Source organism: Pteropus vampyrus, unplaced genomic scaffold (genome assembly GCF_000151845.1).
Source record: "Pteropus vampyrus isolate Shadow unplaced genomic scaffold, Pvam_2.0 Scaffold950, whole genome shotgun sequence".
NCBI lineage: Eukaryota > Metazoa > Chordata > Mammalia > Chiroptera > Pteropodidae > Pteropus > Pteropus vampyrus.
In genome coordinates this window covers 74,444-95,059 of record NW_011889731.1, presented here as the reverse complement: position 1 = coordinate 95,059, position 20,616 = coordinate 74,444, and the positions used below count along the sequence as shown (strand labels likewise).

General features: G+C 38.2%; 1 protein-coding gene across 12 annotated transcripts in view; it reads right to left on the bottom strand.

Moving 5' to 3' along the window:
• Positions 1-20,616, bottom strand: part of TLE1 (transducin like enhancer of split 1) — an 80,810-nt gene that overhangs the window by 36,729 nt on the left and 23,465 nt on the right. For 3 of the 12 annotated variants that reach the window (XM_023526481.1, XM_011386151.2, XM_011386145.2), the window contains 4 exons: positions 17,541-17,603; positions 15,947-16,051; positions 4,145-4,349; positions 3,395-3,414 (listed from right to left, as the gene is read on the bottom strand). In XM_023526481.1, the coding sequence (XP_023382249.1) occupies positions 3,395-3,414; positions 4,145-4,349; positions 15,947-16,051; positions 17,541-17,603 (393 nt within the window). The remainder of the gene's footprint in view (positions 1-3,394; positions 3,415-4,144; positions 4,350-15,946; positions 16,052-17,540; positions 17,604-20,616) is intronic. The other 9 variants (XM_011386147.2, XM_011386153.2, XM_011386149.2 and 6 more) reach the window with 7 other exon arrangements.

Here is a 20,616-nt window from a genome sequence, read left to right as displayed (position 1 = left end):
ATTTCATATTTCTTTGCTTAACAGTAGCATTCTGATAGTAGTAGGCTTATGTTAAAAACAACAAAGTTTTGCAAATTAGAAAAACAGTAGTCAAAACTTAATTTAAAAACAAGAGTCAAACAGCAAAATAAAGTTCTTAGAAGATACTAGCTTTATCATTCAACTCTTTCAGAAAAAGAAAAATACTGTCCATATTTTCATTCTATTCTCAAAGTGCTGTCATTTCCTGGGTTTTACATTAAAACCGATTACACGAAGGCTCACTTCTTTACCAAGGTAAAATTTCAGAAAAAGACAAACAATAAAGACGAACGTAAAAAAGACTAACAAAAAGACCAACATAAAACCTTAAACTAGGAAATGGCATAATTTTGCCACTAAAAATAAACAAACATGAGCTATGAACCACTTTTAGACTCACAGATAAAAATCCATACACACCCACATTCCCTCTGGATCTAACTAAGTCCCTGGATTTCTGCACTTGATATAAATAATGTTTGTTGAATAAAGTAAGAAGAGCAGGTAAAAATAAGACTACACCATTGTGGAATTTTTCAGAACGCCTTAGGTTCACAGCAGACGTTCTTGGAGTTTGGTCCCAGGATCCCTCTGACATTCCCAGAGACCCTTACATATTTCTCTGAGGGCAGACTTCTTGTACTTCAACTGAAACAATGTTTCACAACAGAAAGAATGAGGGAGATGATGAGAATTCAGCTATTCTCTTTTGAACCAGGCATTAGACACATTTGCAAACATCTAAGACAAAGCCATTCTTTCCACTACAATTTTTTGTTTTGGAAAATAGTCATTTTCTATTAATAATGTTAATACAATTAAATTAAGTAGCTCTTTATCGGTTTGATTTTAAAATTTGCTTGGTTTCTAATCCAGAAAATTTTCAAAATACCTAACATATATAAACTTAAGTTATTTGGGGTCATCGATAATTTTAATTTAAGGGGGTAAAGATCATAAGACCTTAAAGTTTGAAAACCGCTGCCCTGTAGCAACCGCCCTTAACTCCTGACTGGGAGAAAACAAAACAAAAAAACAGCAGTACAGAGCAATCAAGTGCTATCTGCCAAGTAAAATTTGACTTCATAATTCAAACCACTTTATTAAAGAGATAAGTACTATAATATTTTAGACACTAATAGTACACATCATCTTATTATCCACTGCTTCTCATATTCAATTTTACAAAGTTTGAAGAGCTACTTAATTTTATATAACTGCAGCAAAATCCCACTTATGTGGACAGTGAACAATTTAATCTTTCTCCACAAACTGAATTACATGTTTATGTTGCAAATTAGTGTTTTCCCATTTTATAGCATCATCACCAAGAGTTTTCTGTAATATTTAGGCAGGAAACACAGTATACATATATATTCTCTAAAAATACTGAAATTATCATTGACTTGTCAAAAATTTGATATGAAAAAGGAAACATGCAAAATTAACATGTATAAGTAACCATTTCTTTTATATTATTTTATAGATTCCTTTATGCAATATATCCACATTTTGACTTAAAGTTCACTGACTGCTGACTCCACAGCTGCCTGAAACTCAAGAACTATTTTGTATTTCTTTAAGCCTCCATCCCACCTTCATTTCCCCAATAAATTTTTAGTTCTTGCTTACATTTTTCAGCCAAAAATACAAATAGGAGGTTATCGGACACACTGAAATAGACACAGAGGTATGAAAAATGCCTCTACAAACTTAAGCACGCAAATCTCTACCCATTCCTGCCACTGGCATTTCAGAGAGGTACTTATCATGATACCCCTTCCACAACCGCCTAGAACTTTGGCTGAAACCTTCTACGGTCTATATTTTAGTATTTTGGTTGCCTTTCTTCGGTTCTCTGAGAAAGGGCTTGTGAAATGTGTGCTTATGTATCCCTAACTACAGATGCATTTTTCATATTACCTCGCATAAACACTCAATGAATAAATATACCGTGATTCAAGGTAAAAGAGTACTGAAACAAAAAAGTTAAATTCAAGATCCAAATGTAGACTAAGTTCAATACATTAAAGCATGCAGCAGACTAAAAGACATGGGTGCTCCCAATATTTTCTGCCATCTCTGTTCTCTAGTTCAGGATTAGGGTTTTTAATCTGACATGCTTGAATGAACATGACAGGAAAGATGACATCTACAGAGACACTTGAAACAAAAAAAAACATAAAGGTCACATCCATAAATCAAAGCCAGTTTACTTAGGTTTACATTTTGGGAGTAGGATATTTTATTCCTTCGTTTTTTTTTTTTTCTCCCCTCAACAATTTCCAGAAAATATTATCGTACCAGAAATTTAAAACTAGCTACCCCATCCTTTCACCATTATCCATTCCCTGCAACATATCCTGACACCTAAAGAATACCAAGATCTGTCTCAAAAAGAATTTTTAAAGTAGATACTATTCTATACAAGAAAGAAAAAATAAAAATCTAAACTTTTCAAGCTGAAAAGATTTATATACCTTTCCCCTAAACTCGTAACAAAAAAGTGTCAGGACGACTTAAAATTCAGTGTCCAATTTTTAACCACAGTTAGATTTAAGATGGTCAAAACACTGCCAACTTCAGAAAGAAGCGCGGGAAGGAGGCAGAAACTGTATGCTATTGTAGCTGAAAAGGGGCCAATTTCTACCTCTATTTGCTCCACAACATTTGAGATGCATTTTAGATACAGATCTCCTCACAGCTAACTAGCAGATATATGTACAGATTAAACGTGCATTATGCAAAATGGGTAAGATTTAGGCTGTTGAAAAGATCAACTCTCGAGCACAAAACGCCCCTCCCCCCAACACACACACTGAATTTTCTTGTTTTTAAAAGCTTACACAGACGCTCAGTTCTTTGGTCTAAAATAAATTTAAGTTAAAGTTCACATTCCAAGGACAATTATGAAAAGAAAACTAGATATGGAAACCTAGCAACTAAGATGCATTCGCAGAGGATAATGAATGGTTCAGGTAGAAATAACACATTACCAACCAATTTCACATATAGAATGTGACCCTCTTGCCTATAAAACTGATTTAAGATAAAAATGACTACTCTTCTGAACTAGAGGCAACCTGAACTCAGAATGCAATGGTAAACCTGTTTTTTAAGTGGGTCTGGGGCACATACAGATCATAGCAAACAGCTTTGCCCCCGAATCATGTCACTCTCGTCTAACAAATCTTTTCTTAAAAAGACAAGGGAGGGGGCAGAAAGAGTCATATTTTTTAAAAAAGAAAAAACCAGGTCACTGAGAGAGAAAGGGAAGAATATGCACGTCTGTGCCTGTGTTTAAAGAAAGGCAGCTTGGGATGCATTGCAGGAAAGGGGTGTATTTATGTGCAGCAGGTGGTAGAGTACTTACCGTGCCCGGTTCTCTGTCTGCTTCCGAGGTTACCAAGAAACGCACAGACATGCCCGTTCAGACACAGAGGCAAGAACAGAAATAAAAAAAAGGGGGGAATAATTAGAACACAAGCCCCAAACAGTTTTAAAAATGGCTTTTATTTATATAAGTCATTGCACATTCCTAATACAGTGATTTCCTGAAAATTACAGTATTTTGTAAACATAAGATTTACAGTTTAACCATACACAAAGCCTATTTTTTTATTTCTTGACAGAATAAATTACTTTTCTTCAAAAAATTAGTCGAGTGCAATTTTGCCCAATATTTAACGCATACTAGAATTAAAGCCTATGAAACTAAGTAGTAACAGATGCAATTATCAAGCCTCTCATTTGAACACATTCACTTTCAAATTTAACTTCTTATTTCGCCCCATTTAACAACATTACTTTCTTTGAAAATTACCCAATTAAGCAGTTAACAGTTTTCCATAATATGGTACAGGCCACTGGCATTAACTAGGCAGTTGCCAAGATGTCAAGATGCCTGCAATCTAAAGAGATCGAGAAATCTACAGATACCCACGTTAAACCCTGAGAACTTCCAGGGTGAACCGTGTTTCAGTGGCCAAGCTTTGCGACAGTTCCTCTTAGCTCATTGTTTGCTCTCTGTATAGGTTGGGGCTTTCTTTAGCGGTGCACACAACTTTGCAGCACTGTATGAGTGTGAGGACAAAGTCCTAATCTGGCTTGCCCGGCCTCTCACCTCTGTGGTGATCTGCATCATGGTGCTTCTTGTCATCTTTTATTGCCAAGTGAGACTGCCCACTCAGAGCACTAGACAGCGCCAGAAGGCCGGCACTGCCACCCAAGGGCGGGATTCCAGGAGGCTGAAGTCCTGAAGGGTGAGGCGTTAGGGGGACTGGGGGCCCATGGCCGTGAGAAAGATGCTGAGCTTGCAACTGCTGCTGCTGTTGGTGGTGGTGAGAGGAGCAGGAGGAAGATGAGAAGGAGGTGGTGGTAGTAGCATCGGGGGGTGAGGGAGCGTACATGACATGAGGATGGAGGACACAGAGCAGGAGGTTTGACACACAAAGGGAACAAGGAGGTAAGACAGAGGGGGGGAAGGGGAAAAAATGTGATTAGCACTTTCAGTTCATCAAAAGTTTTCACCTACTCAGTTACCTGATAAGATACAATCTTCCCAAAACATAATCCTCAGATCTACACTGTCACTTTCGGCATAAGTCAGCACCTGAGAGTATAGAGCTGTTTATCATCAGCAAGCCTAGCTAAGTTAGGAAGCGACTCACATGTCAGTTCCATTTCTAAGCACCTCCAGGAATGAAATCCATTAGGTCACTGAATCTAAGATGCCACAGATTTACGACTCATCCTGATTTCAGAAAGATTAAAATCAAGGCTGTGCATCCAACAATACAGTAACTATATTCTTGAGCAGTCATCAGTTAATAGGTGATTCCATTACACCCCAACATCTTTGCATTAACTTACCATAATGGTATGATGAAACAAAACCAAAATGTTATCTTTAGTTAACAGAACTCAGAAAGCAGGAAGAACCAGCATCTCTTATGTAACCCCACCCCCAGACACTGTGTGTCCTTATTTTCATTAAGCCCTCACAGTACCGTGAGGAGGTACTGATATTCCCATTTCATAGAAGGAGCCAAGGCTCGAAGTGTTGAGAAAATTATAGAGGTTCTCCAGCAACGGAGGCGGGTGGAGGTGGAGTCAATGCAGGAATGACCCTTATGGCACTCTGGCACTCTAGGCACTGTACCACCACACATAGAGGGAGGCCTCAGGGAGCCATCATTCGACAGCTAGAAGATATCTTAGTTAAGGTAAAGAGTTGTTTATCCCTTCATTTTTCTGAGCTCTTTAGCATCACAGAGGAAAACAGTAAGACCCAGAGAAGCCAAGAACCTTGACGTGAAAACACTCTCACCAGTCCTGTGGGACATCAGCCACAGTGACCCAAGTCCCCATTCCCAAATGCCTTTGCCTCTATCACTCAAGCCAGTCCAGAGATTATAAATCTGTTCTCATTAAAAAGTATCGTTGCTCTCATATATCATATTTAAGAGCATTTTGTAGGAAATGAGAAAGTATCCAAGAAATGGCCCCTTGTATCATAAATCTGGCCACGTTTCAGCTGTCCAACATAAAACTCGTTTTTGATGAGACAGTAAAAACGATTAAGGCTCAATTTTTAAGGTGTAATGTTAGGAAATTCTTGAGATTCCGATTTGTGCTCACTTCCCTGGGACTCAATTACTCATTTTATTTATTACCCCCTTGCGTGTGCTGAATATATTAAATCTTCACGACAGATCTTCAGCAATTTCCACCCAGACCACTGATCTTTAATTGAATTTTAAACATGCTTCCCGCCCTTAAGAGCCAGAAAAAACAGCATCTTAAAAGTAGAAATCGGTGTCTAAAATCACTTTACAGTAAATCTTCAACTACTACTAGAATCTTTTAAAAAATCTTTAGGAGCCAATGTTCTCTTTAAACTTCCATTCCTTCCGAAAAGTGCGCAGTTCTAATTAGAGGAAAACTGGAAAAGGGGGAGAGGTCTAAGAGGGTAGCATTAATAGTGTTCTTGGAAAGTATTTATAAGCTACTCATTCGCCATTTGAGATCACAGTAACAATTTCTTTACGTATAAAATCACCTTCCCGTCATCCCAGAGACACTAATTCTTGCTCTGTCACCTTTTAAGAGCTCGGCAATAGCAAGACATAAAACTGAAGAAGCTGGCAGCAGAGTCACGGTCCACTAGGCATGCTCATTAGCACTTAATTAGGAACTAGACACCTGCCATAAGAAATGTGCTCGGAGAAGGATGAGGACCAGGTCTGCCCTACCAGCAATTACTATCATTACTTGGAGAGTAAGAGCTATGTCCGGCTTCTGGGGGGGAAATGCAGTGATGCATACACAAGCAAGTGCAGCGGGGTAATTAAGCACGGCACTGATTAAAAGAAGATGAGAGAGGCTAAGCTGAGGGGAAGGCAGTTAACTACAGGGTGGAGAACACTACCATATCACTGCTCCCTGCATGCCCCCACTCCCCCCCAAATCCAGAATCGAGTCACCAAAAGACAACTTCAGAGATAAGATTTTATGTCAGAGCAAAGGCGACATTTGGATACTCAGGAAGGAAGTATATTTTCTGCCAAACCCAAGTTAGTTTTTAGAAAGATGAACTGGAAAGCATTCTCTGATATGTTACTGTAAAGAAAATTAGCTTATATGATAAAGGGGCTTTGCTACAGCTGTGAAGTAGACAGTGTGGTTAAACTCAACATTCAGGCTGATAACTATCAATGGGGATGTCCAACAGCCTAACTGACCATGAGGAACTCCACCTCTACCCTAATTAAGCTTTCCCCTTGGAAGAAATAGCTCACTATCCATTATTAAAGGCAACTGGGTTCTTCCGTCCTTAGCGTGGCCATCTTTAAAGCTTCTATTTTTTTTTTTAAAGCAAAATCTTATCAAAATGGAAGTTGTACTAGGTAGCAACAGGATGATCACAGCTGGTGAAGATGCTATAGACCCATAAAATGTGGACATTACTGTCTCATATTCTATTTCTTTATGCTGCCAGATAGAGCTCAGAGCTCCCAGATAATATTTTCATATCCAGTATCTGGCCTCAGCTCAGAATACATCTGAGGCATGCAGGGTGGGCATCACGGCTCCCATTCCACAGAGGAGAGAGTGGCCTGCCACAGGGCTCAGAGCCAGAACGAGGATTACAAAGCTCTGTTCCCTAGAACAACATATCTCCTGGGACTACAGCAGCCCAGTCATGTTCACAAGAAGTTACAAACCAAGTATTCTCAAGCATGGGGAAGGAAGAAGGCAATCTCTTGCTCCACCAAAGACCTCATGTTTCGCTCCCATCCCAGGTAACGAGAAGCACAACACCATGCAATACTGAAAACGTGCCACTGGATATTTACTCAGAGATAAACCCACCTGGACTATGTGGACGTAGCAGTGACAGATGAGAATTTGTTCTTAGTTATACGACTCAAGAGTGGCAACTCTGCAGTCTCCACTTTCTAATACCCTGTCCTTGCAACTGAAAAAGGAAGATATATTTTGCTCTCTTCCAAGGAAGTTTATAAAGGAAAACGAAGCCTAAATAGAGTTTTGGCTTCTCTCAGTAGAAGATGCTTAACAGTCAAGTGTCATTTCTAAGATAAAGCATTTGTTGAAATGAATACAGGACCCACATCCTGAAGAGTGAAACAATTAACTCCACAAAAGCAGCCCACCTGCCCCATGTGTCCTTAGAACATTTTTTCTTCTAAGAATAAGGTTTACCTGAGACAATCTAGTATGTATAACCTTCATCGAAAGAAAAACACATGAATGCTACTTAAAAATATGTTTTAGACAAAAGAGATGATGCTACATGGCCAGCAAAATCTCAAAAAAAAACAAAAAACAAAAAACAAAAACCAATGGCTCTGCCATTTAGAGGTATTTACATGCATTAGTCCTCTACAGACCCACATCTGAATGTATCATAGGGGAAACTATAAAATATTTCTTGACAAATCAAGGGTGGGAAAATTCAACCATCTATCCATTCATCAGCTTTCACAAATTAATAAATTATTTTATTAAGTTAATGTTTACAGATTTATACAGCCCAGAATAGACAAGCAAAACAGTTTATAAAGCTATCAGAAAAGGCATTTTTAATGGGCAATGGTGGCTTTTAGAAATATGGATGGTTACTCAAGTTATCAAGCTAGACCAGTGGGTTCTCCTACAGAACAATTTTGACAACCCCTCTTTCCGCACCCCAGGGACATTTGGCAACATCTATAGACATTTTTGGCTACCACAACTGGAGGGGATAGCGGGTAGAATGGTACTGGCATCTAGTGGGTAGAGGCCAGGGATGCTGTTCAACATCCTATAAAGCCCAGAACAGCCCCCACCGCAGTTACAGAGCCCAAAATGTTAATGGTGCCGAGGTTGAGAAATTTTAGACTAGATCTAAGCTGGAATTCTGTTCCATCACATTAGAATTCATGTTCCTGAATGCCAGAAACTTGCCATACTGTTGCTTAAAAAAATAAAACTACTTTTCAACATTCAATTGTTCACTGTCCCTTTGTCACCATGGAGCACACCTTGTCACAACTCAAAAAAAAAAAACAAAAAACAACAACAACGAAAAAAAAACGAGCATCTGCTTCCTAGAGCTGACACCTCTAAACAATTTCAAAATAAAACAAAAACTTCATGTTTTACAAAACAATTTAGGAAAGACCTACATTGGGAACTTTCACATATTGGTCTTCTGGTACCTCAAAGGTGATTATGGAAAAGTTTAGGTTGGAGGATAAGGAGATGAATACACTTGTTCCTACCCAAACCATTTAAATAGGCTGAGAGCGAGACAAGTAAAATAAACACCAAATTCTGAATTAATGATACTGAAAACCCACAAGGAATAAAGTAACCTCATCCATGTCAAACAACAGCCATGCATTTAGAATTTTAATTCACATTTTACCTAGTGCAGCCTGGGTCAATTACGTTACTATGACAAAAATGACTTTCGCTGTTTACATTCAGAGCTTTAATGTAATAATAGTGCAGTGTTTCCAAATTTTTGTTTCTAAAACAGGTGTAGCATGTGCTTTATCACCACAGAGCTGCCTACAGAACAAATGGGGAAAAGTAGGAAAGAGCTGTGTGGCAGCAGAAAAATCAAGGACACTACTACAGGAGTTAACTGAAAACCTCTCATTATGTGAATGGCCTCTCCCGTTAAGAGGGGCAAGGGTGAAAAACAGGCAGAAACTGCTTACTAGGGCCAAGAAATCTCAAGCCACTTGAAGACAATTAAACAACAACAATATACTGAAAGGCACCATCTCAATGCAGGACTCACAAAGAGAAAAGAATTGATAGCCTGTATGTAGGCAGGCACCAGGATGATGACCTAAAATTCTGAAAAGTATCTGAACTCATCTTTATTCTTTCTGTATTTCAGCTAATATACACAGGCCAACTCAGCCTGCACTATCACTGACCTGCTCGTTCTACCTGCCCTGGATGACTGTTTCAGCTGTGACAGTGACCAGAGCCTTGGGACTTACAGCTTACATGAATTAGTAAACTGTTTCTTAAAGTTAAAGACCTGAATTAGAGTAAGTTTTTAAAAGTCATGTTTATTTAGATAGATATACTCCTAAAACCACATAAGGTTTTGATGAAGAGATGCTCAATATCATTAGCCATCATGGGTCATTCAAATAAAAACCACAAAAGAGGTACCACTTCATACTCACCGGGATAGCGAGAATGAAAACGATGAGGCAATAACAAGTGTCAGAGAAGATGCAGAGTAATGGAATTCTCATCCACTACTCTGGAAAACAATCTGGCCATTGCTCACAAAGTTAAACACAGAGTTACCATATGACCTAGCAATTCCACTCCTAGCTACAGACCTGAGAAAACACATCCACACAAAAACATGTCCACGAATGTTCACTGTAGCATTATTTGTAATAGCCAAAAGGTAAAAACAACCTCAATGATGAGTTAATTAACAAATGATACAATGGAGTATCACTCATCAATAAAAAAGGATTGAAGTACAAGCTACGATATGAATAAACCTTGAAAACATTATGCTAAGTGAAAGAAGTCAGACACAAAAAGGCCACATATATGATTCCATTTATGTGAAATGTTCAGAATAGACAAATCTAGAGACAGAAAGATTGGTGGTTGCAGAGGCTGAGGAAAGATGGGGCAAGAGGACTGACTACTAACGGGGATATGGGATTTCTTTCTGTAGTCTTACAAATGTTCTAGAATTAGGTAATGGTGACAACTGCACAAGTTTGTGAATATACTAAAAACCACTGAGCTATGTGCTTTAAAAGTACGGTGAATTTCATAGTACGAAAATTATGTATCTTTAAAAAAACACACACATAGATTTAACTCCATGAAAATGGAGTGCTCTGCTCTCTTTTCTGAAAGAGGGAAAATAGTGTCTTTTCCCAAGGAATCGAGTACAAATCATATGAAAATATTGGGGAATTAAAAAGTAAACAATGATTCAACAAGTTTTCTATTAACTAAAAAGCACTCTGACTCTTCAGAAGAACCCAGACATTGAAGCCAAGCCCTGCACTGTCAGAGATACCCAGATGTACTACTCTCAGGAAAAACTAACTGGAACCAAAGGAGAAGACGCATAAAAGACTTCTTTGCAATATTGTTCCTTCCCTTTGCAAAATTAATAAAAAGGCCGGACTACTGGAATTTAAGTGGAGGGTACATATCCCTAAATAGAAGTTAGAAGAACTAGAAGATCCAAGTTTTAGCCATTTCGTTCTCTCTTCTTGGTAGCAAGCCTTGCATTATTCTCCTAGGGCGAATTTGTTTTATAAAGAAACTTACAGCTGGGTTATTGATGGGCTTTTCAGGGATTAACTGCATACTCATAAGAATAAGAGGCTAACCTCATCCTCTTAAACTTCACACACTACAATCCTATAGATAGCTGATGGCTACAGCCAGAGGAGAAAAATAATCCAACATTTTACTAATCCTTAAACCAATCATCTCATGCAACAATGGGGAGCCCTTTAGGTCTACAACTCAATCTCTTAAGGACAGAAAGGCTCCTGCTATAGAACCATCAGGAGTTTGTATTCACAGCCATTCCCTACACAAACATACAGACCCAGACATCACAAAATACTCTACACTTCTTTTCATACTAAATTGTTTTAAAGTACAGAGAATTCAAATTTGTCTATGAAGTAGGAATATACAAATCTAACCAATAATGAAGCCCCAAACCTGAGTCCCATAGCCCTTGACAGAAGTTATACCATGAAAAATAAATTCAGATTATGTCCAAATAAAAGCGAAACAAACAAACAAGTTTACCTATATTAACCCTAAATTTCTGAGTCCTGAAGTTCACGGGCATTTGTTATGGGAAATTGCTCAAATTTTCTTACATACACAGTTAGCACTGAAGCAGCTATCAGAAATCTAGAGTTTTGTGATTTGGGAAGGAAGGACAACCCATACTCACTGGTCACCTGGACATCTCTTTTAATTCTTGTCTCTTTTTCCAATTCCATTACAACAATCCCTGCCAACCTCTCAGTGCCAGTAAAGGCTGTTCCCCCTCCTCTTTACACTAAATAAGGAAGCCAATGAAGCCTTGTCCTCACGTTTTTGCTTCTCAATTCTCTCTCCATCTGTTTCCAAAACTTAACTTTACCTCCTCGACTTTGAACTTTAAAAATCATTCATGCACAACATAATGGAGGAAGCAGAGAAACTGGCTAGGTCTTATCTCAAATACCAGCATCCATGTAACCATTAGAAAAGACAAAGAAGGAGGTGACCAGCTGCAGAAGCAGCCACCTCTCACAGGGAGCTTGACCAACTGGACCCACAAGATCTGCTACAGCCACTTAGAGAAACCAGGCAGACAAAACTGCAGTTCGAGGAGTCAGGACCACATGCTGGGTGAAGGCTGCCAGCCAGGGTCTTATCCCCACAAAAGCCATGCAAGGTAGACAGTACTATTCATCTACAGATGGGGATACTGGTAAGAGATAAACTGATTATACAAGGTCACAAAGCTAAAAACTGGTAGCACCAAACGTCCTACTCAAGTCCATCTGATTCTAGACCCACACACTGCCCCAGGTTGTACAATACAAATTCGCTTAGAAAGATCAGCGCAAAACACCATGAAGTTGGACAGCAGACACTGGGTTAGAAACAGATCTACAACTATGCAACTATTCTCTTTAATAAGGAAAATCACACTCCACTACTTTTTACTATTTAATTAAAAAGTCAACCATTTTTCTTGAGGGAGTAGGGAGAAATTAGCTGAAAAGAACAAGGGAATGTCATGGGGTGATGGAAACAATCTGCACTCTGAGAGGAGTGTGGTTACAGGGGTTGTACCTGCGCCCAAACTGATCAAACTGTACATGCTAAGATCTGTGCATTTCACTACATCTCAATTATAAATTATAACCCAAATTAAAAAAAATTCCTGTGTGCAGACATGTATGTATCTAAATGTACACTTACGTGATATCTATTATGTCATATAGATCTAATTAAAGGGTAAAACTAGTTATCTGGAATCCCAAATTCAACTAAAATTAATTATTTAATATCAGAGCAGGTAGAAGAGAGCTCTCAGTTCCAAACTCCCCAAACAGGACAGTGGGGAGTGATCTTAAAGAGTCCTTCAGTCAATTTTCTCTGCCTTCAGGTAGCCATTAACTATCCCACAAATAAACCGTTACATCATTTGCTAATCTATTTTGAGCATTTTTAATAGAATTCCAAATTTTAAAAAAATCTTTGCGAAGAATGCTGCTTAAATTGTGGAAACTATTCTGATGTAAAAAATAAAAAAAGTCAAGGTCTCAAATGAGTAAGTTCCCTTCACACAATGAACTTGTTTTCCAAAGCACAAGTGAGCTATGTGTCAAAACAAATAAACCCTGTGCCTATTAAGATCTCTGCATTATTAAACTCTTCTACTGTTACAAGAACATAGCATGTTTAATAGCAAAAGAACCTATAAAAAGCAAAATTCAAAAGGCAGAGCTGCAATTATCATTCTGCCAATTACAGAATTTTCTATCAGTGAAAGCTATTTAAAAATTTCTATAGCAAAAATATTTCAAAAGTTTCTCCAAATATCAACTAAGAAATTTATTTTTCTTACATACCAGTAGTCTATGAAAGATGAAGGCAGGTGCTGTGGTGGCAAAGATTTAAGTCAGTACTTTCCATCATATATGAGAACTAAGTCTTCTCTGCTGATGAGAAATGAGTACCATCAATTCACTCAACAACGATGGGAAAAAACAATCTCTCTCTTCCTCCTAAGAGTATGCATAGTCCCAGGACACAAACAGAGTTTACCTAGAAGCTTGGTGTCCTTGAGAAGATGTGACTTTCTCCAGGTTTGCTAAAGAGAAATATCTTTAGCCCTGTCAAGCAAGCAGTAAGCTCCCTGATTGTACCTTAAAGGGAATGAGAATGTTTCGGCTCATTTGCATTTTAAAGGGTACTCTTTCATGATCTTTCACACTTGTAATAGATGTCTAAACCGTTAAATTACTATTTCTTTTCTTAGCCTGAAAGTCGATGCAGATGAAGAGCGTGGCCTCTCCCATTGTTCTTTACCCTAAGTCGGTCCCTGAACAATACTGACAGCTGCTATCAAACCAGGCTGCATTTACTTTGCGCGCAGCTGCTGCTTGTAGGAACAGACAGCCTCCCGGAGCCTCCTCCCCTCTAGGGAGACAGGTTGACACACTGCATGTTCAATGAAGGGGTGCAAAGGTCCGCTGAATTGTCAACCCAATTTTATGCTACTTCAATTTTCCAGGACGCATGCAATTCCTTTCAAGCAAAAATGAAGCATATGCCAGAGCATGAAACTTATGGTGCAGGATAATTATTGATCACTACAAACTTTAAAAGAGCCTTCTGACATAAATTAATATACTGATCCAAAAATTACAATTATAAAAACCATGCATGCCAGTATGCTAAAGACATGCAATTGGCATTAAGTCTTGTGCTGGGCCCAATTCACTGATTTGGGTTATTGTTGCTAGCTAGCAGAGCTAATCTGCCTTTATAATCTCAACAACATGTTTCCTGGACTAAAGCCATTCATAAAATTAGCGATTCATCTGCCCTTCTAAAACGACCTGCTATTTTTATTTTGATTCCGCTCAAAATGAGTATTACCTATAAACATCTGGTTAATACAATTTCCTCCTTTCTAATGTTTCAGACAGAGCAGCGCCTTTAAGAATTTAAAAATACGCGTTTTACCATCAAAAAATATATAAAAATTCAGAAAACAAACATGTTCTACAAAGTTTAACTGGGTACTTGAGAACTGCTTTGCATATATTTTCCTTTAATCAAAACAGTCTTTTCCATCCTCATTCATTTGGGTTAAAAAATTCTGTGCTCAAGCTACAAGTACAATTTGCTATTAGTCTTTGCTAATCAAACATGGTACATGCAAAAGTACCAGTGAATATTTGATTTGATCTCTGAAATAAAGCAATTCATTACACAAGAAAAGGGTACAGAAGGCAGCAGACAAATGCAGATGTAATTGTGTTTTTTGTTGAATGTGATTAGAGAGCCCACTAAGTAACAGTCAAAAATGTGATACTAAAGGGGAAGAAATGCAGAGCCTGGAACTGGGGGGGAGGAGAGGAGAATTGTTTATGCAGAGCTAAGCTGTCAAGTGTAATAAAGCAGCTTGAATAAAATTTAAGCTGAAAATCCACTGAAGCTCCCCATTTCAGGGAGGAAAAAGCTATTAAAAGGAAATGAAGGTCACCCTCCCAGTTTATTTCACCTAATTGACTGCCAATAGCTTACCACAGGCAACCCGACTGCAGATCTGCAATTGAGAAACTGATGAAAGGAGAGTTTTCAAGCTGAGGCTCATTCTTTAATCCTCCTTGGCTCTTATGTTTTTTCTCCATCTCCAGTTGGGATGTAATTTTAAACCCTGATGGATTAACTGGTTCCATTGTCTGTGGCCGTCATTGGACTATGGCACTCTTAATCCGTACAGCAGCATGTCTAATTATCATTACAAAGTGTCTGAGGGAACTATAAAGACCAGCAGGGCATCTTCTCACAAGCAATTAACATAAATTGATAAATGAGTGATTTGAATCCGCTCAAGGCACTCACATATGAATAAAATCAGAAAGGACCATCCCTTGTTTCAGCTACTTCTTTCATTTAGTCTGGAAAAGCAGAAAACCTGAGAACCACCCCGGATCCTGCAGTGGAGGGGGGATGAACTCATGTAGGGGATAGACCGCATGGTTCACCAGGCTCATTAATGCCGAGCAAATAACTTGTGATTGACAACCAGTCGCCAGCAAGGAGCAGTAACTGAACTCAACACAGGAAAGCAGAAACCTGGTGAAAGGCTAGAGGACACTAGGGCACACAATTATCACTTCTTCAACAGCAAGAGTGTTCTTTTCATTGGGGTGCCACTTAAAAAATCATAAAGAGGTAAGGAAGAGAAAGACCAGTTATATAGGTTCCAATACTCTAGAAAGTAAGAGGCAAAAGTGAAGATAACTAAATGAGAGGTGTCTTGACCTCACTGTAATCTAAAGAATAAGGAAAGAATTTAAAACTCTAACCTAAAGCTTTTTTTAACCAATTGAAGCAAAGGTGGTTTAAGTGTCACAGGATAAACGGTATTTATTTTCCCATTAAAAAGTAGAGTGAGCTTCCTTCTCCTAAAAATGTTTCTCCTATCTTCTCCCTTATGCTAATCGCTCTTCCCCTATACACCTCAGCATATTTGAAACCTGCTCCTCCTCCCGCCTTTATCAAATTGGTCAGTTAAGCTACACAATATTATATATATATATAGATATAGATATAGATTAAGCCATTAAATTAATAAGAAATGAAAGCTGGTTATACACACTGTAGGAGGTAGACCTGGTAGGCCACGTACCCCGATGATGGCATTCAACTCTGCCATGGTCACCTGTTTGGCACGTTCAACAGCCTGCGCCACCTGTTGTTGATGCTTTGAAAATATTGAAAAGAAAAAGTGTTAGCAAGGCAGCCAAGAACTTCATCATACCTTAGATAACAACGAAAAGACAATGGATTTAAATGCAGTTTCTTTAGCACATATTATTTCACAGAATACATGTATAACAGGAAAAGGAAAACTCAGAACCACGCTTCCCTTATATCTAACCAACACCAGTCACCACTCAACTTCTGAAGGGAAAATCTGGCTCGGAATGGTATAGTCAAAAAGGACATCAAAAATGGTAAACTGAGGCCTTAGAAAATAAAGAGTATGGAATTTGGAAGATCACCATGGTGTGCAGAAGGGGTTCACTATGATAAGTTTGAGCAGAGAAGGTTTACAACCATTTTTAAATGTCCATCTTGATACTTAAAATTTAAATACTAAATCCATCAGCACTTCTCAGGTCAATACATCTCAACCCACTAAGTTTTGGAAACTCTGGGAATTCCTCTCCTTCAGCCTTTTAGATTTTTCACCTTTCATAGAAGGAAGGACCCTCATTTAGTTCACAGGCTGGAAACACCCTGCATTCTGCCGAACTGCACCCACAAGTAAAAACAAAGCCATACCTTTGCTTTGGGAGGCATGAGACTATAGCAGAGACCAGAATTACTAAAGTCTAAAAACACAACAAACACCACAACTCAAAAGGCCAACAAATCTAAATTGTAGCATCAAGTAACAGTTACATGGAAGAGGCTGCTTAATAGCAGAGATGGTGCTATCCAGCATGGAGCAGTAGATGCCAACTAGAACAGACACCCAGTATTCCAGCTCTAAGTCCAATGAGCTTTTTTCATTGTCTCAGGACATATGTATCCTGTACTCACTTAAAACAGTTTAGCATTTATGAGCTTGTATCCAAAAGTAAGTAAACTTTAAGGCCAAACTAAAAATATATTGGTTTTGAGTCAATTTCACAGATTACTCCTTGAGTCTCTCCCTCTCAAAATGTTAAGGTTAAACATATATGACTTTGTAACTTAATGACTTATAATGTATATGACTCCATAAATTAAGGTAACATGAACACTTATTTTTATCCCTGAGAGTATTAACATCCACTCCCTCCACAGCAGCATTAAGTCAACCATTGTGCAAGTGCAAAGGAAATACATGCTTCTACGGTCACATCGACCCCGATGGAACGAGAGAAAGGACACTTGGAATCACCAGTAGTTATCAAGCTTATACTCCTCCAAAAAAAAAAAAAAAAAAAAAAAAAGCTTTATATTTGATAGTCACTTTGCAGTTTTCCATAGAAAAAATTTAATTTGAGGTTGAGCTATTGTCACCACTTCTACAGTGTGCCCTCAGATCTGTTAGATGAAATAGCAGGGGGTTTACACACTTCAGCTGTAACAGATGTTCTTCACACTTGTTCCTTGTGATAAAATTAACATCTTAAAACTAGCTAATTTGCAAACAGAGAAGCAACATAATTGCACTTTAACAGCTGAACAGTTTTACTTACTTCCTGAGACAGAAATGGGATGACTTGTGCACAAATTGTATTCAATCTCTTGGCGATTTCAGTCTATAAAGACAAAACAATATAAATGTTTAGTATACTTTATAATCAGTTCAGAAAGATAAAACTTCATACCCAAAACTTTAACCCTCCACTACACTTCAACTCCTGAGGGCATAAAATTGCTTTCCCAGGCTATGTTACTAATATTTCTCTTGAGATAAACAGTAGATATTAATCCTAACTTGCAAAATAAGACATAACTGCACGCTTTATTGTTCACTTAAATAGGAGACAATGAGTAGTTTAATTGAATTGGAAAATCTACGTGGTTCAAGGCCATATGAACATTTAACCTGGTGATTGCAAACCCCTTCATATACTTATTCAATTATGGCATACCATGGCACATTTATGTAGTTAGAGCAAGTTCATTCAAACCAGTGTCAGAAACCAAATGATCAGAAGCACTGTCAAAGCAGTCCAGCTTTCAAGATAAGGTCCAGAGTGAGAGAGCTGAAGTAAGGAGGCCACAGACTTCCTTCCCACTTGTCCGAACTCTTGCACAACTGAAACAGGACTAATGTTAGTGGCCTCTATTAAGTCTCAAAATTTCAAACAAGAAAATACTGCTGAAACAGAACTCAAGTCCTGAGAGACATTCAAATGGAGATGTTCTTGGTACCTGTATATTTTCACAATTCAGCAACGAATGTGAAGACCTTACTGACAGGGCCCACAGTTCAGCTGAACATAACCAAACATGCTCTGGGTGTCTGCAACACAGGCTGTTCTAAAGAAAAGTAGGAAGAGTCTGCTCAGCTCCAAATCCAGAAGACTCTGCTGCTACAAGGGACAAACTGGCAAGGGAGGGAATAAAGGGTGCTCTGCTTCCACTCTAGGGTAGAATCCACCTGCCTGCCCAACCTCTAACATCCTTCAGAGATGCAAAGCAGCTCTGCTTTCCTCTAATTCTGAAGACCAGGTCTTCCTTTAAAAAAAAAAAAAAAAAAAAAAAGCCCATCTAAAGAGTCCCAGCATTGACCTTATTTACTTCATCATTTTCTGTCAATGCTTACTAATGCCGCCTGTTAGTAAACGAGGCGATGAAAAGGATCACAAGAAAATTATGAAACACGCAGCCATGCCCTTGAGAAACAGAGAATGGAATGAGTAAGATAAAGTAGAAACCTCAGAACCATATAATCAAATGCAGAAAAAAAGAGCTGCTTTTTGTGCTCTAACGATTCCAGTTGGGACAACAAGACCCTTGGTGTGATGGGACTAGATTTAGGCCAACCCAACTCAACTCTCCCTGACCACCAATGAGGGAGGGTTCCAGCTTGGGCCTTGTAAGAAATGTAGTACTAGAAGGTAAAATGACAAGTATAGAGAGCAAACTCACGACCTTGCTTTAACCAGCAGTGCAAATAGATACATGCAAAAAGGGTGCAGCTGTACCAGGTGCAAAAACAGAACTGGGCAGCCCCACCCAATTCATCTGATCTCAGCCACTCAAGCTAACTCAAGGTCATGGCTCTCCTCGAAAGCAAGAGCAAGCTCTCTTTCCTTTGCAACAGTGTTCTACACTATATATTTCCATATATGTAAGGAAGTAGGGATGACCTTCATAAACTCTTAGGTCCTTGCTCCCCACTCTCTACCTACCATACATCCCAACAGCATTCTGCACCTTTCCCTACTCCAAAATTCACACTTAAGGTTTTCCAATGTTAAAAATGATTAATGCTCACTTTAACCACATACACATATATAAAAAAAAGTTAAAATAACTCTACGTCTATCATCCAGGGATAACCCTGAGGGACATTTTGGTGATTCTGGGAAGCATCATTCCAGACTCTCGCTATTTATGTGTACAAGCCCAGAGCAGAGAAATACATTTTTATAGCAAGGGTCCCATTATATAGTATTTCTATAATTTGTTATTTCCACTCAAAAATTTGTCATGTACACCCTCCCACTCAATAAATACAGATATGAATGAAGACATCATCAGTGTATTTCACTATACAACCATACTAGTGTTTAAGCACCCCTGGTATTTGTTTCATCCAATTTTCTACACTTATAAATTCTGTGTTGAATAACCCTCTACACAGATCTCTAAAAGGAAGCCCTAGAAGTCAAACTGCTAGGTCAATGTGTATGCATATTTTAAATTAGAATGCAGACTGATAAACTGCCTAGCAATTTACATCATCACCAGTCTGTGAGGGTGTGTGCTCTCCCACTGTGTCAATATTAGGTTTTGCTGACCTTTTAAAAAAATCTTTATCCATCTAATAGATTAAAAAAAATGACCTCGCTTTTATTTGCATTACTTGGATTCTTCCTGAAGTTAAACATCTTTTCATATATTTACTAGCCCACTGTATTTTTTCCTTTCTCTATTTTTTTCATTTGGTATTTATCCATCACTGTCTTTCTTGTAGCAGTTCTTTCCATATGATAAATATTGACTCTTCCATAGTTTTTCCAGCTTGTCACTTGTCTTTCAACCTTGCTTACTACAGATTTTTTGCGGTGTATAACTTTAAGTTTTTATGTGGTCAAACTAAAGAATATTATTCCTATGTTCACTGCCTTTGGGTGAGAATTAAAACATCTCAAAATTATAGATTCTTAATTCTCTTCTAGTGCTGGCTACGGTTGTTACTTTCTATACTTAATACTTGACCTTGATGAAATTTATTTTGGTTTAAGAAAAAAAGATGATCTCTTTAATTAATAATATGTTATTACATAGAGTGGCTTCAAGGTAGAACTAAACTGTCAGGGGACAGTTAAATTCTGGTCTGAATGGAATGAACTTGAAAATCTTCAACAGTATTAAAGTTATTAAAAACAATAAAAAAGAAGTGTGGATTAAAGCATAGATAATATAAATTGGGTTAGAGTAGGTAAGACTTAAATAGGAGGAAGACGGTTAAAATCAAAGCTCAAATTGATGAAGAAACATGAAAAGCTATATCATCTGTCCTGGGAATTCTAAATAAATGGTCTGGAGAAGAAATGGAAATAAGAACAACAGAGGAGGACCACATCAGAGCTGTCT